General features: G+C 33.2%; 1 protein-coding gene across 1 annotated transcript in view; it reads left to right on the top strand.

Annotated features, from left to right (window-relative positions):
• TENM1 (teneurin transmembrane protein 1) overlaps positions 1-18,596 on the top strand; it is a 442,965-nt gene that overhangs the window by 206,292 nt on the left and 218,077 nt on the right. Inside the window, exon 9 of the mRNA XM_053580321.1 lies at positions 15,343-15,528. Coding sequence (XP_053436296.1) covers positions 15,343-15,528 — 186 coding nt within the window. The remainder of the gene's footprint in view (positions 1-15,342; positions 15,529-18,596) is intronic.

Here is an 18,596-nt window from a genome sequence, read left to right as displayed (position 1 = left end):
TTTGGGCTTGTTCATTCCTGATTCCTGATTTTTGATTTTCCTTTCCCTCCTGACCTGATTTCCTCTGATCTTTAACTAATTATACTAGATACTGGGCAAATGAACATGTAATATTCTTAAATTTTATGATTTTTTTCATATCAAAGGTGTCCTTTTCTTGTTTAGAATGCCATGTTGTGTTATTGAATTTCTTACAGAAATATATATTTTAGAACCTGACTGATAAACAAATTTAGTATTTGGGAGTACGCACTATGATTATTACCTAATGTTGGGCAGAGCTAAAGAATTTACTGGCAACATTTGTCTAAAAAGTAAATCTCACAGAAATGGTTCTGAGGGAGACGCTGAAGGATTTACTGTTTAATCAAATTGTTCTTTGTCAGCATGCAACAAAGAGGTGCTCCAGTTGTATCTGAGTTCAATTTATACAACTGTTGTTCATTGTTGATGTGCATAAAGAAACTTATTAAAAATGAAATGTCTCAATAGAACTTTAAAGTGTCTGCCTATATTTTTCATGTTCTTTTCCAATACATTTGCACAGAAGAATGTTTATACTTTAGCATTCTTTTGTCATATTTCGTAGCCCGTAATGTTAATGTATTTTCAACCAGGTAGAAAATACAGAACTATTCATGAGACAAATACGTTAGAGCAAATATCATTTCTATCATGTTTATAAATTACACAATTGCCAGCATCTGTTTTCTGTTAGTCTTTCCCTGATATCTACCTCTCTGCTGATTTTAAGGAGACTGGGATTGAAAAATATCTCAGAATCAATCCAGAAACCACATTTGGAACTGGCTACAATGGCAGGAATGTTGATGCAGTTCAAAATGAGGAATGCTTCTTGTTTAAGACCTGCTTCTCCATTTGTGGTTATTTATTTCGTAGAGGATTCCCTTGTTCATAAGGCTACTGTTTCCCACCTGGATACTTGTGGTGCTGTAACTATAAATCAGAGTAGTGGTTGTAGCTTCCATCTGTGGCAGGCTTTGTGTTGATGAGTGCAAGAATTAGGTTAAATCGTGCGTCCATTTATTTATTCAATAAAGGAGTCCGTAAAGGCAGTTGTTTCTTACGGACTCTTTTACTTTTCTTTTATAAATTATTATTAAATATTTCTGGCATTTAAAATGATACAGTGAACAGCCATAAACTCACTACTTAGCTTTAAAAATAACAAATAAAGCCTAATTCCCATTTGCATGTATCCTTTTGTGATCCTATTTACGTCTTCCTTGCAGCAAAAATCACTATCCTAAACCTCCTCATTGCCATACACATTTTTAGGCTTTTCCAAATGTGCATATATCCATAAAATATATTTTATTGTTCTGCATGTATTTAAATTCCATATGAATGATTTGCTTTCTTCCTTAATCATGTTTTTGAAATTTATTTGTATTGAGGCATATACCTCTATCTTATTCAAGATAACTCCTATATTTTTTGCACAGTATGAATATACTAAAATTTATATGCATGTATACATTTTCCTATTGATAGACATTTAGATCAGAGCATATATTACACATCCTAATGAATATGCTTCAAAATGTTCTTGGATATTCTTGGTCTTTTCTATTTCATACGGGTTTAGGACCAGCTTTTCAAGCTCTATGAAAGATATTGGGATAATGACTAGGATTGCATTGAATTTATAGAACTAGTAAAGAAAAATGGGCATTCTCCTATGTACTCAATTTTGATATGAGGACAATTAACTACAATTAAGATTATGGGGGGAAAAGAAAAGCAGAGAGAGGGAAGGAGAGAGAGGGGTGGGGCCTTGGTGTGTGCCACACCTTCTGGGGGCAAGACATGATTGCAAGAGGGACTTTACCTAACAAATGCAATCAGTGTAACCTGGCTTATTGTACCCTCAATGAATCCCCAACAATAAAAAAAAAAAAATCGGCATTCTAATGATATTGAGTCTTGTAAGCCATGAATAATGAATACAGTATATCTCTTCATTGACTGAGTCTTTTATGTGTTTTTTCAATAGTTTTAAAATTGTATATAAAGGAGAATAAGACTTTATTTTGCTAAATTTGTTAATATTGTGAATGAGATGTTTTTAAATTACATATTCTAATTGTCCCTGATATCTAGGGATGTTGTCAACTTTTTCTTTTGATTTTATATTCAGCAACCTCATTATCCTTTCTTCTAATTTTCATAGTCTACCTGTATATTTCTTCCTTTCCACTTATTACATGTATTAAAATATCCAGTACAGCATTGAATTAGAAGCAGTAGTTAATTCTAATGTTTCTTCTGACTTTAAGAGGAATATCTCTATTATTCTATTACTTTAAAAAGTATCATGCTTACTGTAGGATTTTGCTAAATCACCTTTATCATATTCAGTTAAGTTCCCTTCTAGTACTATTTCACTAGGAGATTCATCCATAAATAGGAACTAAGTTTTAGATTGTGTGTTTTCTGCATATAATAAGATTATTTTTGTTTGGTCTTTATGAAGTTAAATTAAAGTAAAATGGAATAATTCACTGATGAATTACATTGTCAGATCATCTGAAGTTAAACAGTCTTACCAGCATTCATGCTTAGGTGTGATTTGTACATTGGTATATGCACATGTGCATTGTTTGATTTTCATGTATTTTATTGGAGATTTTTGCAGCCAATGTTTATAAGTGAGATTTGCCAATTAAAAAGATTTTTCTGGAGCCAAGTATAGTGGTGCATGCCTGTAGTTCTAAATACTTGAGAGTCTGAAGCGGGAGGATTGCTTGAGCCCAGGAATTTGAGTCCAACCTGGGCAACACAGGAAGACTTTGTCTCTTAAAAATAAAACAAAAAATAATTTCTCTTTTTCTTACTTCATTTTGGAATTAGATTGAAGTACTCTCTTCAAATAATTTTGGATGCTTTTCCTTTTTTCCTATTCTCTGGTATAGTTTAAAATAGAGATAATCTGTCCTTTGAAAAATTGGCAAAATACACCTGTAAAACCATCTGGGCGATTTTCAGTGTTTTTAATGTGTATTCAAGTTTTCTATGTCCTCTGAAGTCCATTTGTTTTCTTGAAAAACGTCTACTTTATGTAAGATTTCAGACTTACTGGCATAAAGTTCTCATAGCATTCTCTCATTTATTTTTAATCTTTAATGTTTATTTTATCTTTATTTTCTTTTTCTTTTTCACTTCTACCTTGCCAGAAGTTTCTCTATTTTTTGAATTCGTGTCAAAGATTCTTATTTTGGTTGTGTCACTCTTCTCTATCGTTTCCTTGCATCTGATTTCATTAACTTCCACTCTTATCTTTATTATCTCCTGCATCTACTTGTATGTAGTCCTTTTTCTAACTCCTTGAATAGGACACTTTGCTCATGACATTTCAGTCGTTCTTTCTACTACATATATTTAAGCCTGCAAGTCTCTTCTGAGTTACTTCCTAAACTGCATCCCACGAGGTTTTATAAACAGTGGTTCATTGTTATTCAGTTCCAAATTTCCAGGATGATTTTTGAAACATAATTCATGAATTATTTTAAAGTATGCTTTTAAAGAACGCCTTTCTGGGATTTTTCTTTTGTTATCTGTCTGTTTATTGATTTCTAATTTTACTGCATTTCGCTGAAACCGTGGGATCTGTATGATGTGAAATCTTTGCCATTTGTTGAGCCTTACTGTATAGACTAATCTCTGTCAGTTTTTTTGAATTATTATGTGTGTCCTTGAAAATAACATATATTTAAAAAAAGAAAATAATATATATTGTATAGTCATAGCTTTGGGATCTTATATATGTCCATTATATGAAATATTAAATTGTATTGTTAATTGTGCTACTCAAATTTTCTACATTCTCATTAATTTTTTATCTTATTACTAATTGTGAAATTATTCAATTGCTTTATTATAGTTCTGTCGGTTTTTCTCTGTGTATTTTGAAGCTACATTTTTATACAAGGTCTGGATTGTTACATCTTCCTGGTAAATTATTCCTTTGATTATATAATGACGCTCTTTATCCATAATTGTGCTTTATGCTTTGAAGTCTATTTCATCTGATGATATTATAGTGACACAAAGTTTCTCTTGGTTGCTATTCTGTTTTTTCCTTTTACTACTAATTTTCTGTATTATTATGTTTTTAGCTCATCTCTCACTAACAGAAAGAATATACTAGATGTTCTTTCACATTCAGTTCCAGATTCTCTCTCTTAAATTTCAAGTTCAATTTGTTTTTATTTACTAGGATTACAGATGTGTCTGAATTTATATCCTAGCATCTTCTTTTGTGTATTCTATTTCCAATATAACTGACTTATAATGCTTGCTTTTTGGAAATTTTATTAGAGGAAATTAACAGTATCTATGATTTTGTGCCTAATTTCTTTTACTCACCATTATTATGTTTTTATACTTTAGTTTTATTTTTTCGCCATTATTTTTTGAGACTCGTCCTTACTATGGCACGTTGTTATAAGTCGTTCATTCTCATTGTGGTATACCTTTTCTTTACATGCTTACCATAACTAATTATTCATTCTATTGCTAAGGGACATTTGAGGTATTTCCATTTTTTCCTCTAGTACAGATAATTCTGCAATGAACACTTTTATATATTTCTTTGATGAACATTGCTGGCTTCCTCTTCCATTGAGTAATGCTAAGTGGAATTTCTGAGTCACAGAGTATATGTGTACCCAACTTTACAGATAATTTCAAATAGTTTTCCAAAGTGGTTGTACCAATTTATACAACTATCTGTGGTTTATAAATGCTATTTCACATTGTCACCAATACATTACTATTACTGCCAGTCTTTTAAATTTTAACAATTTGGGGGGAGGTAGAGATGGTATTTCATTATTACTTCAACTTGTATCTCCCTTGTAACTGATGGTATTAAGTACTTTTCCGTTTGTTTAACCATTTGGATATCCACTTTTGTGAAGTACTTATTTTCTCTCCTTGCCCATTTTTCTGTTGTATCATGTGTCTTTCTATTACTGATTTGAAAAACTAGCTCTTTGTGGATTCTAAATACATGCTCTTTTTCACCTATAGGTACTGTTATTTATATTTTATATATTTACACACAGACACATGTATACTGCAAATATACTCTAGTTCTATGCTCTGTAGCATGTCTTTTCCCTGTCTTTTGATTAGAAGTTCTCAATTTTGATGTAGCCCAATTATTTTTGCCTTTATGGTTAGCACTTTAGAGTATTTTTAGGAAAACTTTTTCTTCCCTAAGATCATAAATTGGTTTATTATATTGTGTTCTAGAAGCTTTGTCAGTTTATGTTTACTACATTCTATCTGGAATTAATTTCATCTATAGGGTGAACTAGAAATAATTTCTTTATTTAATGGATTTTCTGTTTTCCAGAACCAGTGAATTTAAAACAATAGTCTTTTCCCATTTGTCTACAGTGCCACCTTTACAATAAATCAAGTCTTGTGTGGGGGGGTATCTGATCTATTTGCCATCGTGCCAGTACTCACTGTTTAAATTAACATAACTTTGTAGCAAGTCTTTCTACACCTTATTTTTACCTTATTCTATTTCTTTTGTTAGCTAATTAATAGTCTCTCACATACACAGGCACAAAACTGCTGAGATATGGATTGGTATTTACATTGAATCTACAAAGCAATTTGAGGAAAATTGTTATCTTTCAAAATTGAGTTTTCCAATCCATGAACATGACATGACTTTCCATTTATCTAGGTCTTATTTAATTTCTCTCATAAAGTTGTATAGTTTTCAGTGTAGATCTTGAACATATTTTTGCTAGATTTTTTACTAAGTATATAATATTGTGATATAATCGTAAATTGCATTTTTAAATTTTGTCTTTGTATGATACTGATATATAGAAATAAATTTATACGTATATATTTGTTTAGTATCTATATATCTTCCTAAATTTATGTATAAAATCTGATAATTCATAGCTTATTTCTGACTTTGTACATGTACAATAGTACTATCTTTAAATAACGATGTCTTTATTCCTTTTCAGTATCTATACATTTTGTTCTTTGTCTTACATTTTTCACTAGCTAGGACATTTAGAATTATGTTGCATAGAAGTGATTATCATAGGTATCCTTTATCAGTCTAAATAATATAAGAAAAGATTTTGACATTTCATTAAATATAATGCTTGCTGTAGATTTTTTGTAGCTAATCTTCATTAGATTTAAGGTTACTTTTAGTCTTAGTTTGTTACAAATTTTATTATGAATAGATATTTAATAGTTTATCAAATACTTGTATATCTATTGAGATGATCATATGAATTTTCTTTTATTCCATTTATGTGATCAATGTATTGATTTTTTAAGTGTTTTCAAATGTTAAAGTATTCCTAGAATAAGCACAAATTGGTCATGATATTAATTGTTATATAATGCCAGATTTTCTATGTTAATATTTTGTGATTTTTGCATCCATGAGTTAGATCTTCATGAGTGAGATTGGCTTGTGCTATTTTATAATATCCTTGCCAGAATTTTACATCAGTGTTATGCTGGCCTCATAAAAAACATTGGAAAATGTTCCCTTGTTTTCTATTTTATGGAAAAATTTATTCAAGATAGGATATTTTTATTCCTTAAAACTTTGGTATATTTACAAGTGAAGTCATCTGACACTAGAGTTGTCTGTGGGGGATTTTCACAATTTTATTTATTTATTTATTTATTTATTTATTTATTTATTTATTGTTGGGGATTCATTGAGGGTACAATAAGCCAGGTTACACTGATTGCATTTGTTAGGTAAAGTCCCTCTTGCAATCATGTCTTGCCCCCAGAAGGTGTGGCACACACCAAGGCCCCACCCTCTCCCTCCTTCCCTCCCTCTGCTTTTCCTCCCCCCCCATAACCTTAATTGTCATTAATTGTCCTCATATCAAAATTGAGTACATAGGATTCATGCTTCTCCATTCTTGTGATGCTTTACTAAGAATAATGTCTTCCACTTCCATCCAGGTTAATACGAAGGATGTAAAGTCTCCATTTTTTTAATAGCTGAATAGTATTCCATGGTATACATATACCACAGCTTGTTAATCCATTCCTGGGTTGGTGGGCATTTAGGCTATTTCCACATTTTGGCGATTGTAAATTGAGCTGCAATAAACAGTCTAGTACAAGTGTCCTTATGATAAAAAGATTTTTTTCCTTCTGGGTAGATGCCCAGTAATGGGATTGCAGGATCAAATGGGAGGTCTAGCTTGAGTGCTTTGAGGTTTCTCCATACTTCCTTCCAGAAAGGTTGTACTAGTTTGCAGTCCCACCAGCAGTGTAAAAGTGTTCCCTTCTCTCCACATCCACGCCAGCATCTGCACTTTTGAGATTTTGTGATGTGGGCCATTCTCACTGGGGCTAGATGGTATCTCAGGGTGTTTTTGATTTGCATTTCTCTAATATGTAAGGATGATGAACATTTTTTCATATGTTTGTTAGCCATTCGTCTGTCTTCTTTAGAGAAGTTTCTATTCATGTCTCTTGCCCATTGATATATGGGATTGTTGGCTTTTTTCATGTGGATTAATTTGAGTTCTCTATAGATCCTAGTTATCAAGCTTTTGTCTGATTCAAAATATGCAAATATCCTTTCCCATTGTGTATGTTGTCTCTTTGCTTTGGTTGTTGTCTCCTTGGTTGGTTTTTCACCCAATTTTATCCCGTCAAGTTTTCTGTTTGCTTGTTTTGGTTTGATTTGTAGCATTTTTGTCTTTCCTCTCAATTTTTTTATTTTTAATTATTATGGGTACATAATAGTTGCATATATTTTAGGACACCTATGATGCTTTAATACAGGTATACAATGTAATTTTTTTGTTTGACATAACAGAAATTTATTATCTCACAGTTGGGACTGCAAATTAGTACAACCACTATGGAAAGAGTATGGAGATTCCTCAAAGAAATAAAAGTAGACCTGTCATTTGATCTAGCAATCTCAATACTAGGGGTATCTACTCAAAGGAACAAAGTCATTTATCAAAAGGATACAATGCGTATTAATCAAATTGGGGTAACTGAGGTATCCATCACCCCAAGCATTTATTATTTCTTTGTCTTAGCAACATTCCAATTCCATTCATAATTATTTTAAGGTATATTCTAGCTTATTGTTGATTAGAGTCACTTTGTGTTATGAAATACTGCTCGTCTTAACTCTCTAACTGTATTTTTGTACCTATTAACTATTTCTAATTTATCCTCCCTTCTACGCTACCATTCCCAGCCTCTGGTAATCGTCCTTCTACTCTCTGTTTTCATGAGATCAATTGTTTTAATATTTAGCTCTCACAGATGAGAAAAAACACGTGAAATTTGTCTTTCTGTTCTTGGCTTATTTCACTTAACATGATGTTCTCTAGTTCCATCCACATTGTTGCAAATGGCAGGGTCTCATTCTTTTATAATGGCTATCTAATATTCCACCATTTATCTATCCTTTTCCTCTGATGAACAATTGGGTTAAATCCAAATCTTGGGTATTCTGAATAGTGCTGCAACAAACATGAAAGTGTAGATATATTTTGGATATACCGAATTCCTTTCTTTTGGGTATATATTTAGCAGTGAGATTGCTGGGTCTTATGGAAGTTCTGTTTTTAGATTTGTGAAGAACATCCATACTGTTCTCCATAGAAGTTGCACTAATTTACATTCCCATCAAAGTGTATGAGGGTTCCTCTTTCTCCACATCCTCTCCACCATTCTTTACTGCCTTTTTTTTTTATAAAAGCCATTTTAATGGGGGTGAAATGATATCTCATTGTATTTTTTATTTGCATTTCTCTGATAACTAATGATGTTGAACATTTTTTCATATACCTGTTGGTTATTTTTTATGTCTTCTTTTGAAAAATGCCTATTCATATCTTTTGCCCATTTTTTTATCAGATTGTTTGGGTTTTCTTTTTTCCTATTGAGTTGTTGGACTCCTTATATATTTTAGTTATTAATCTCTTATCAGATGGGTAGTTTGCAAATATTTTCTCCCATTCTGTGGGTTGTCTCTTCCCTATGTTAATTGTTTCCATTGCTATACAAAAAGCTTTTTAGGTTGATCTGATCCTCTTTGTCTGATTTTGCTTTGGTTGCCTGTGTTTTGGGGGTATTACTCAAGAAGTCCTTGCACAGACCAAAGTCTTGAAATGTTTTTCCAGTGTTTTCTTTTAGTAGTTTCATGTCTTAGATTTAAGTCTTTGATCCATTTTGGTTTGATTTTTGTATATAGTGACAGGGGTCTAGTTTCATTCTTCTGTATATGGGAATGTTTTTTATTATAGATTAGGATTCTTTTCACAAACCATTCAGTTTCCATTTTTTCTTATGGTGTTATTATTGTAAGTTGTATTATTCTATAAATTTGTCCGTTGGATCAACATTGAAATAAAGGTTTTTGTAATATCCTCTTAGGATGTTTTACAGCCATATAATATAGAGCAATGTCATAGTTTCTGCTCCTGATATTGGTTAGTTGGGTATTCTGTATTTTCTTCTTGATCTATTCCCACCAAGGGTTTATCAATTTTATGGGTCTATACAAGTCATCAAGTATTGGCTTTGTTGATTCTTGCTATGGTATATCTGTTCCTATTTTATTACTTTTGGCTCTCAGAATTATTTTGTTTTTCTTCTTCTTTCTTTGAGTTTACTTTGTTCTTCTTCTTCTAACTCCTTAGGATGGATACTTAGGTTGTTTTTTAGCTGGCTTTACTTTCTACCTTATAAATTTTCCTGTGTCTATGGATTTAGTTGCACTACATAAGTTTTGATATGTGGTACCTTCGTTTTCATTAATTTCAAACCATTTTCTAATTTCCATGATGATTGGCCCTTTGTTCTGTAAACATTCTATGTATCAATTCAGTGCTTTGAAATATGTGGAGACCTACTTTATCACCTAGCACATGGTCAGTCAATATTTGTAAACATTCTATATACATTTGAAAATTATATGTATTTTGTGTTCATTTATTGCCTTATCAGTTAGATCAGATGTTAATCATGCTGCTTAAATATTCTGTATTCTTTCCAATTTGTTGTTTGATTATTCTAGCAGTTAATGAGAGAGGAGAGCAGTAAAGTCTCTATGATTATGAATTTGTCCTTTTTCTCTTTTTCCTTCCTTCAATTTTGTTTCATATATTTGGTTAAATGTTTACTTCAGTGTTGAAAATTTCTTAGCCATTATCTATTCAAATTTTTTTCTTCCCCTATGAGACTAACACAGTTCTAACCAGGCTCTAAGCCTTCTAGCCCCCTCTACCATAATTGACAGATGCTTCTGCAGAAAAAAGCATCTGTAAATGTCAGGCTCACCTCCTTAGGTTTTTAGTTTTTTCCTGGAACTTGGCACAGTAATTATTTACTGTTTTGTTAACTCTAGCAACTTCCAAAGGATTTTAAAATATGTTTGCAAAGATTTTTATTTTTCATCAGGAGGTCCTAGGAAAAATTACTTAGGTCACTATTATTAGAAACAGAATTTCACATTTCAGTTTTCATCTGCATATTTGTCAAAATATCTCTTACCAAACTCCAAATATTTCCCTCAGGACACTCCATACTATATATTACTATAAGATTATATTGTATTTCTACATCTTTTCGAACTATTACTATTATTATTATTATTATTATTTCAATGCTTCTTTGCCATCTCTCTGGGCTAGTAGATGTAGTTTTTTATTATTTCAAAATATATGAGAATACATACGTTTTTAGTTACATGTATCATTTCTGTTATGCTTGAGTCAGGATTATAATTGTGTTCATCACTCAGATAGTATTCATTGCACCTGTTAGGTAGATTTTGATCCATCTCCTCCTCACCCTTCCTCACTGCTTTACCTCCACTGAGCTTGACCTCCCTGTGTGCACATGTGTACTCTTTGGTCAGTTCCAATTCAATAGCAAGTACATATGGATATTTGTTTTTCCATTCTTTAGATACTTCACTTAGAATGTTCTCCAGTTCCATCCATATTGTTGCAAAAGGCTTTAATTCATCCTTCTTCATGGATGAACAATAGTCCATAGAATACTTATGCCACATTTTGTTAATCCATTCATGAATTGATAGGCACTTGGGTTTGATTCCATATTTTTGCAATTGTGAATTTTGCTGCAATAAACATTCAAGTACAGGTGTCTTTTTGATAAAATGACTTCTTTTCCTTTGGATAACTACCCAGAAGTTCAACTACTGGATCAAGTCTTCTTTTAGTTCTCTGAGGAAACTCCATACTATTTTCCATAGAGGTTGTACTGATTTTTAGTCCTGCCAAGAGTGTATAAGTGTTCTTTCTGCATCTACACCAACATATATTGTTTTCAGACTTTTTTTACTTTTTTGAGACAGAGTCTCACTCAGTCACCCTGGAGTTGAGTGCAGTAACATCATAGCTCACAGCAACTTTTTGGGTTTGGGCAATCCTATTGTCTCAGGCTCCCAAGTAGCTGGAAATACAGGCACCTGCCACAATACCCAGTTAGGTTTTCTACTTTTAGTAAAGATGGGATCTCACTTTTACTCAGACTGGTTTCGAACTCCTAAGCTCTGGCGATCCACCTGCCTCAGCCTTCCAGAGTGCTAGGATTATAGGCATGAGCCACTGTGCCCAACCTATTTTCAGATTTTTTAATAAAAGCCATTCTAATCGGGATTAGGTGATACCTTATTGTGGTTTTACTTTGTATTTCTCTGAAGATTAATAACGTTGAGCATTTTTTTACATGTTTGTTGGCCATTTGTCTATCTTCATTTGAAAAACTTCTGTTCATGTCTTTTGCCCAGTTTTTAATGGAGTTATTTGGCATTTTTTCTTGCTAATTTGTTTGAGTTCTTTGTAGATTCTGGATAAGTGCCCTTTATCACATCGATATTTTGTGAATATTTTCTCTTATTCTGTATGTTGTCTATTTTCTCTGTTGATTATTTATTTGGCTATGCAGAAACTTTTTAAATTTAATCAGGTTTCATTTGTTTATTTTTGTTGTTGCTATGATTGCCAGTAGGATCTTCTCATAAATTCTTTGCCTAGGCAGATAATCTAGAAGAGTTTTTTAACATTTTCTTCTAGCATTCTCATGGTTTCATGCCATACGTTTAAGTCTTTTATCCATCTTAAATTAATTTTTGTGCTTAGTAGGAGATATAGATATCATTTCATTCCTATGCAAGTAGCTATCCAATTCTCCCAGCACCATTTATTGAATGGGGCTTCTTTACCCATCTATATATTGTGTATATTGTTGTCTTCTTTGTCAAAGATCAGTTTGTTGTATGCAGATGGTTTTATATGTGAGTTCTCTCTGTTCTGTACCATTGGTCTATCCCTCTATTTTTGTGCCAATGTCATGCTGTTTTGGTTGTTAAACCCTTGTACTATAGTTTGAAGTCTGGTAATGTGATACAACTCTATCACACTGAGATTGTTGCTTTTTAAGAATCCTGGCTTTATGCTAGAATTTCAATCTCACTTCCCAGCTTAAATGAGCCTAAGACTTCATTTATTTTCCCTTTGTAAACATAAATACCCAAGCCCTAGTTGTAATTGGGTCTAATAACCTTTGAGACTGCCAGAGGATTGACTCATGTGCTTGTTGCTTTGACTCTTAGCATCATCTTTGCTTCTGGAACTTAAGGATTTCTCTTTTTGTGAGTGAAGACATACAATTTTAAAATTATTACATTATCTCCAACATTTCTAATAGTTTACACTGAGATGGTTAAAGAATAGCCTAGTCTACTATCTTGCCATTACTGTATATCTAGTCCTGTTACTTTTCAGACAAAAACCAGAATGATGTACTCCCCTATGCCTAACATTTATAGCTGTACGAAGAAATATATGAAAAATGTTTGCCTCTAATTATTCTACTCCTACTCTGTTCTGACTTCACTGGTCAAAGCCAAGTGAAGATTAAAGCTGAATCTTAGAAATGCGCTTTTGGTTCAGTGTTTAGTGTCTTGTGAGGAAGCCATTAATGGGAGCAGAATCACAATCCCAAATTCACTACCAGAACTGAAATTCAAAATCCAGATTATCAATCTAAGATTCAGACCATGATACAAGGAACCAAGGGCTCTCTCAGAATAATTCTACCTAAGCTACCACTTACTAGCAAAAGCTCACCTTTTAAAAATATTTTTTTCTGTGTCCTAGACTTTTCTTACAACCTGGTGATCCCACACACTACTTTCCATTCACTCGTCCACCCATTCCAATCTGGCTTTACATATATACTTTATTGGTACACCCTTTCCTAAGCTTAACAACAATTTCCATGTTAATAAGCCCAATGAGCACTTCTCTGCCTGAATCTTACTTGACCTCTCAGAAATATTAGATATAAACACTCCCTTCTTGAAAAGCATATTGTTTGGGCTTTAGCTACACTATAATATACTGCATTTCTTCCTATCACTTATTGCCCTCTATATCCCAGTCTCCTTTGATTGTTCTTCTTTTTTATCTGATCTTTAAATCATTGAATACTTCATAGCTCATTCCTGGGACTCTTCTAGTCTCTCTCTTTAGGGATATCAACCAGTCTCATGCCTGTATATAGCACTTGTATGCTAATGGCTACCAACTCTGTATCTCCACCAGGCCTGTAAGAATGTATCTTATTGCCTAAATTGACACCTTCACTGATTTTCAATACATATCTTAAGGTTACTAGCACTCTAGGAGGCCAAGATGGGTGTATTGCTTGAGCTCAGGAGTTCAAGAACAACCTGAGCAAGAGTGAGTCTCCGTCTCTATTAAAAATGAAAAACTGAGGCAAGAGGATCGCTTGAGCCAAAGAGTTTGAGGTTGTTCTAAGCTATGATACCTCAGCACTCTACCAAGGGCAATAAAGTGAGATTCTGTCTCAAAAAAACAAAATGTATCTTAAGGTTAATCTGTTTGATCTTCAATATTTATTTTTCCCTCGGTCTTTTGCATTTCATTAGTGGCAGCATTAGCTATCCATTTATTTAAGCTAAACTTTTATGTTTTCCTTTCCTTCGTACTCCATATCCAATATTGAAGAAGTCCTGTTTGATTATACCTCTAAAGTATGTATCAAATCTGTCCAATAGCTCTGTAAATATTTTCACTTCTATAGTATACTTACACAAGCAGAGAGTAAGAGAGCAGGTTAGTAAATGGCCTAAAGGTACATAGCTATTAAGCAGAGGAATTAGGAATGCAGGTGTCTCTATTTCAAATCCATGATTCTTTTCATCATATACTGACCCTCAGAGAATACTTGTGATTAAATTAGTGAACAGATTGATCCACATTATAATAAAATCTACAATTATAGCTTTATCAAAAGAATATTATCACCTACTGAAAAATAACTACTGTCTTTATAGTATGTTAATATTATATCAATACCTCTTAATATATAAAGCCAGTTTCAGGATTTGAAACTATGAAAGAGACAACCTGGTTTCCAGAAAATCCTCTTTTTCTTTCAAGTATATATGACCAATTGTACCCAAAACCTTCTGCACTATTTCAATAGGCTTTTATCCTACTTCTCCTACTCTAGCAAAGGAATTAGATAAAGAAAGAGGCTTTCCAAGCTTTTATTTTTGTTTTTTCTACTGTTGTGGTTTTATTAATATTCAATGTTTCTCAAATAAAAGTCAAGAGGACAGAGGAAAGAACCTCAGCAGAGCCAGTACACACCATCACATTGGCTAAGATAAGAAGGCTGTGTATTTTAATCAATCAGGAGTCATTTATATGCTTAAAATTAATGCAAATATCTTAGTATGACAAGAGAAACTGGCTGATTGCCTTCACTGGCAGCTTTACCTTTTCTATTAATATATTATGAATTTTATTAGAAAGTTATCTTTCCAATTATTGAATCTGTATTTTGAATGAAGTTATGGCAGTATTTTACAGAGATTTGTTTCCAAATGATGTCTTATGGTATCATAAAATTCCTGCAACATCATTTTGATCTTAACCACCTTTTAGTAAAAAAAATGTCGCCACTTGGCATTTGTTTGGAATTAATTTAATTTCTAAGCCTTGAATGCCATTATAATTTTATGGACTTCCCCAAATCAATTTAGCTTAGTTGATTTCATACTTAGAGACTTAACTACCTTTTTTTACAGAGCCCTTTGTACATTTAATCAGATGCTAGAGATCTTTGTGACATTTTGTATATATATATAAAAAAATTACAAATATTTTGTTTAAAAAATTAGTATAGACAGACTATTGCTCATTCTAATGTTTTTTGGAAAGTTTAAAAGTTTTAACTAAATATGTTCATATATTTTCTTTGAATTTCCCACAGAGCTCTGTACCATGGAGTGTGGAAGCCATGGGGTCTGCTCAAGGGGAATTTGCCAATGTGAAGAAGGCTGGGTAGGACCAACATGTGAGGAGCGCTCCTGTCATTCTCACTGTGCTGAGCACGGCCAATGCAAAGATGGAAAATGTGAGTGTAGCCCTGGATGGGAGGGCGACCACTGCACAATTGGTAAGTACCACCATACTTTAACCAAAGTAAATTGGATTAATTGAAGTAAGAATAGTCTAGTGAGTCAATCGGCAGGCTTTTAGCAGAATTTAGGTTGGAGAAGAGGAGAAGGAGGGTTGGTTATAAGTTGAAAAGTTTCATGAACTAGGAAGTTTCCTCTTTTGTTGATAATATCCTACTTATTTCTTATATCATTTCCTTTCTCATGACTTCAGTATTCCTAATGTTTTCTGCTTTCAAGTGCTTTGAGTTACTCAAGTGAAAGACGATACATTGAAATAAAGTGTCATTAGTTAATAAGAGAAGTGCTTTTGTTGTGAAGGTAACATTCACTGCCCATTTTTCCTTTTGAAAAGTATAAGTTCTTTCGGTTGAAAGCACTTAAGGCAATTTCATTAATTGGGACTGCTTTAACAGTGGCCATTCAATATCATTAGAGGCTGTCTTTAATGTATATGAGGAAGACATTCCTGACCTATCATTGATCGAACATTTCTGTTGAATTGTTTATCCATTAGCATGGAGAATTGGTACTAAAGCATCCACCGTCTCTCACCCCATGTCAACAATAATTCCACCAATTTTCAGGATTTTTTTTTTTTTTGAGACAGAGTCTCACTTTGTCGCCCTTGGTAGAGGGCCATGGCATCACAGCTCACAGCAACCTCAAACTCTTGGGCTCAAGCAATTCTCTTGCCTCGGCCTCCCATGTAGCTGGGACTAAAGGTACCTGGCACATTAATTTTTGGTTGCAGTTATTTAGCTGGCCTGGGCTGTGTTTGAACCCACCACCCTCAATGTATGTGGCCAGCACTGTAACCACTGTGCTCAGGTGCCAAGCCAATTTTCAGGATATTATCTAGGAAAACAGTCTCTGGGCATAAAAATCCCTATGTAATAATCTATCACATAATCTTACACTACAAAAGACACTAATAATAATTAAGATTAGTTATAAAGAAACTAATTTTTATGAAAAACAATCAAAAACCTTTGATATGTACCCATATCTGCCACAAAGGTTTTTTTGTTTATACAGAGGGACAAATACGATTCCCATTGTTCAGCTAAGGAAAGTGGGTCACAGAGTGTTCCAGTGGCATTCCACGAGTACACAGAAAATTCACGCAAAGCAAAGGCAAACGTGAGCCTCTGAATACCCAATGTATTGTTTTGGGGCTTTCCCCCCACTAGACTGTACCACAGCTTTCACTTTCTGGTGAAAGTGTTTTGTTATAATGGTTGGAAGCTGTCAAGGTAATGTATAATATCTATAATGCATGTAACATGCAATCTTAATAAACTACATTATTTATTACTCTACTAAAGATACAGCACATCTTGTTCTGTAACTCGAGAAAATATTTAAGATTCATTAAAAAAGTGGTGAGAAGGGAGATTCTGAGGCAGCATAAGTAATTACATTCCTGCACTACAGTAAGTTTATTGCCTTCACATAAGAGAATTTAAATATTGTGATGATTACCAAAGGTGGTTACTCCAGAACTCCCTTCTAAAGATATTAAGAAGTTGAAGCCAGTGCTCTTTCACAGAAGTTATTACTGAAATGTAAAAATGCAGCTCTTTTAATGAAATATGACATTTTTTGAGGAAGCCTAATAGAGTTTCTTGCAGAAAAGCCATTAATATCTTTCCCACCAAAAACATTATTCACAAACTACACAGGCCAATGTACCAACTTTTGAGCTGCAGGCATTTTAGCGATTCACAGTTTACTGTTCTCCTCTCAGGCAACAGATGGTAAACCATTAGTATATGTTGTATAGCTTTGGTCTCCCAGAAATTCATTCAATCACTCTTTTCTCCCCCTTTTAGCTCACTACTTAGATGCTGTCAGAGGTAAGATTTTTCTTACCAGTTTTATAACAGACATGTATTTTAAACAGAAAATATACATGTAATAAAGGGAGGGTGGTGTTTGGGGGGATTGTTTGCTGGTTTTGTTTTTACTTGTGCCAATCTTATTTAATGTATAATAAGACTAAAAAGTAATTTGGTTGTTTGACATCAACAAGTGACTTTTTGCCATAGTATAGAATGGACTGATAAGTAGTTACAAGGACTGTTTTTTTTATTGTTATATTTATATTGAGTTATGTGTGTCTGTGTGTGTAATATAGGTAATCATAAATAAAGTGGATTTAGTCTGATGGCTAAACTTTTTCTTTAACATAACAAGATAGCTCCAAGTTCATATACAAGGGCTCTTAAGTCTTTGCAAGGACAGAATTATCCTCCTAGGAGCGCCCTATCACCCATCCCTCCAGGGATTTTCCTTTGACAAAGACAGCAAAGGTTTTTCTGTCAGAGATCCTAGGGCCTTTTATTGCCACAGCTTCCAAAGTCGAATATGTCCCAAATTATCCTTAATTTCTCCTTGTCCTTTGTTTATCCACTGGAATGGAAGCACATAAATTCCCTTCTCACACCTGTGAATATTCATCCTTTGCCACATCATAAGGATATTATATACATAAAACTTTTTATATTTTTAACAGCCATCTGTCATTTTATTTTGAAGATTTTCTTCCTCTAGTCTGTTGATTGCTTGGAAAACAATTCGGAAGGAACACTGCATTACTTCTACAGATATTTTTCAAATTTATGTTTTTGTTCCTTATACTTTGAGAATTTTCTTTCATAGACAGAAAATGAAAATGTTGATTGGACTATCCCCAGTAAAATTTAGGGCTGGTCTTGTATTGCTACTGGGAAAATATCCAAAAGATATGTGCTATTATTGCTGTCTCAGTTCATCTACCCACTGAGCACTTGGCTCGTGTGCAGTTACCCTTTGTTAGAGTAGAACTCTGGCTACTGGTAGAAAGAATAGGGTAATCTTGAGAATTTAAAAGGCAAAAGAGGAGCCATGGTGAATGTTGATGCTTTATCAATGAATCAAAGTCATTCAAATACTATACTTTCTTTCCTCTTAGCTATATTTTTTCAATTCTCTAGAATTTTGAAAGTCTAAATCTGGCTTTCATAGTTTTCATAAACATTTCTTGAGCATTTAATATTATTAAAGGCATAATATTATCTAAGCT

The sequence above is a fragment of the Nycticebus coucang genome, chromosome X (assembly GCF_027406575.1).
Source record: "Nycticebus coucang isolate mNycCou1 chromosome X, mNycCou1.pri, whole genome shotgun sequence".
Lineage (NCBI taxonomy): Eukaryota > Metazoa > Chordata > Mammalia > Primates > Lorisidae > Nycticebus > Nycticebus coucang.
This window is presented reverse-complemented; position numbering and strand designations above follow the sequence as displayed.